Genomic DNA, 1,722 nt, shown 5'->3' with positions numbered 1-1,722 from the left:
GAGCTGATAACTCTGGCCAGTGCAGCTGTCACACAGGCTGCCTATAAAACACACACACAAAAATTACTTTTTTTTCCTTTTTTTAAATAGAAGTAAACAAAACACCCACCACAAATCTCTAAGCATGCTAGAACTAAAAAATATACCCTTTTTTTTGATGGTGTAAAACCCTACTGCTTCTCCATTTTGCCAGAGAATTTTGCCATGTTCCCGCAAGGAATAGGCCGAAAAATATAGGTCTTCTTCAAGAGACCTTTCCAGAATTCCAAAAATAACTTGACTGAGCAGAAAGAGCACAACTCTCTCCATCACTGATTCCACCTGGAATGACAAGGACCATCAGAGGCTTCATGGAAATGGTGACAATTTTAAGATTATGACATTTCTGGTCAAAACATTTTGTTTGCAAGGCTAACTGTTACTCACTAACAAAAGTCCACGTCTTGATTTGTTTGAAGTCTTCAAAACATCACCAACGGGCCACCATTTGCCTAGCAAGTACAGAGCAACCACTAAAAGAGTAGGCTATAGATTATCCGAAATGAAACAGAATGACAGAAAACAGGTGAAATGAAAAACGTAGCATGCGCAAGACCTTTGGTTTCATCCTCAGGTGTGTGGAGAGCAAGAATGTAATGTGATAAATCCCCATCTCTCAGAAACGCAAGTCGACCAATGTTCTCACAAGTTACTTCCACCTGTTATCACAAATATCACACTTTGAGGAACTAAAATGAGGAATTTATCTCAAATTAGTAAACTGCCTACCCACACAGCATTTTTGGTCATCATAGATGCTGGCTAGGCAGGCAACTAATTTTTGAGACAATATAACTAAATTCACTATTGAATGCAAAAGTGTATGTTCTGACTTTCTCTCCGTGTGGAAGGGTGAGAGGGACAGCACCATCTGACTTGACACGGGACAGGTATTCGTCAAGTCCTGTGCTCAACTCGCCATAATGCCGCACAGGTAGATCCACTGGATAGGGTTTCACTTGAAAGACGACATTTGATATGTTTACGCAGTTAATAACACGGACCTTTAATTTGACGATGACATTATGGCACACTTTTTAGCAATGCTAAATTACTTAATTAGTAGTAGCACTTTATTGATTGTTGCAGAACTGCACTTATGAGAGTGTTGACAGTCTGACTGGCTGGCGAACATAGCGCGAGAGAATGTTTGCATGCAAAACAAACCTTTAAAACTCGTTTTAAAATGATCAATTTTGGGAATGCTAGAAAGCCTGTCCTTACCTTTTAAACTACTCTCCAGTTTAGACTTGGATTCCATTTTGATAGTTGCTCGACCTTTGAATGTTTCTCAACAAACGTGCGCCATCTAGTGACTATAAAGTACGAAGGGGAGAAATTAATTCATAAATATTTTAACAGTCCAGAAGTCTTCAGGTCTTCGTGAATAGTCTACATAGTCTGAGCAGACACCTCCTATTACATAATGTATACAATTCAGTGTTGCATTTTAGCTTGGCATATATGCAACTTGCATATAGTGTCATAATATATCACCAGCATTATCATCATCATTAGGATTTATTTCAGTCCTCACATTTTTTTTATAATAAATATAGATAACTATATACATTAACCAAAAAAGCTGTAGGCTGAAGCCTTAGCTTATTATAGCTACCCTTCTTCATTATAATAAGTGTCACCTTCGATCATTGGTTTAATTTAATCTACACTAAAAAAAAA

At 37.7% G+C, this 1,722-nt stretch overlaps 1 protein-coding gene across 1 annotated transcript; it reads right to left on the bottom strand.

Moving 5' to 3' along the window:
- Positions 1-3: 3 nt before the first annotated feature.
- On the bottom strand, positions 4-1,316 carry LOC107580463 (protein FAM169B; the record flags this gene model as incomplete). The annotated part of the gene is made up of 6 exons (XM_016266163.1): positions 1,264-1,316; positions 873-997; positions 596-698; positions 427-491; positions 147-321; positions 4-41 (listed from the first exon to the last, which is right to left on the bottom strand). Coding segments are annotated over exons 1-6 (543 nt in total), but the record flags the coding sequence as incomplete, so codon positions are not given.
- Between the last annotated feature and the right edge of the window lie 406 nt (positions 1,317-1,722).

This window comes from Sinocyclocheilus grahami, unplaced genomic scaffold (genome assembly GCF_001515645.1).
Source record: "Sinocyclocheilus grahami isolate Dianchi unplaced genomic scaffold, SAMN03320097.WGS_v1.1 scaffold33925.1, whole genome shotgun sequence".
NCBI lineage: Eukaryota > Metazoa > Chordata > Actinopteri > Cypriniformes > Cyprinidae > Sinocyclocheilus > Sinocyclocheilus grahami.
Note: the sequence above shows the minus strand (reverse complement) of the source record. Positions and strands in the feature narration are given on the sequence as shown.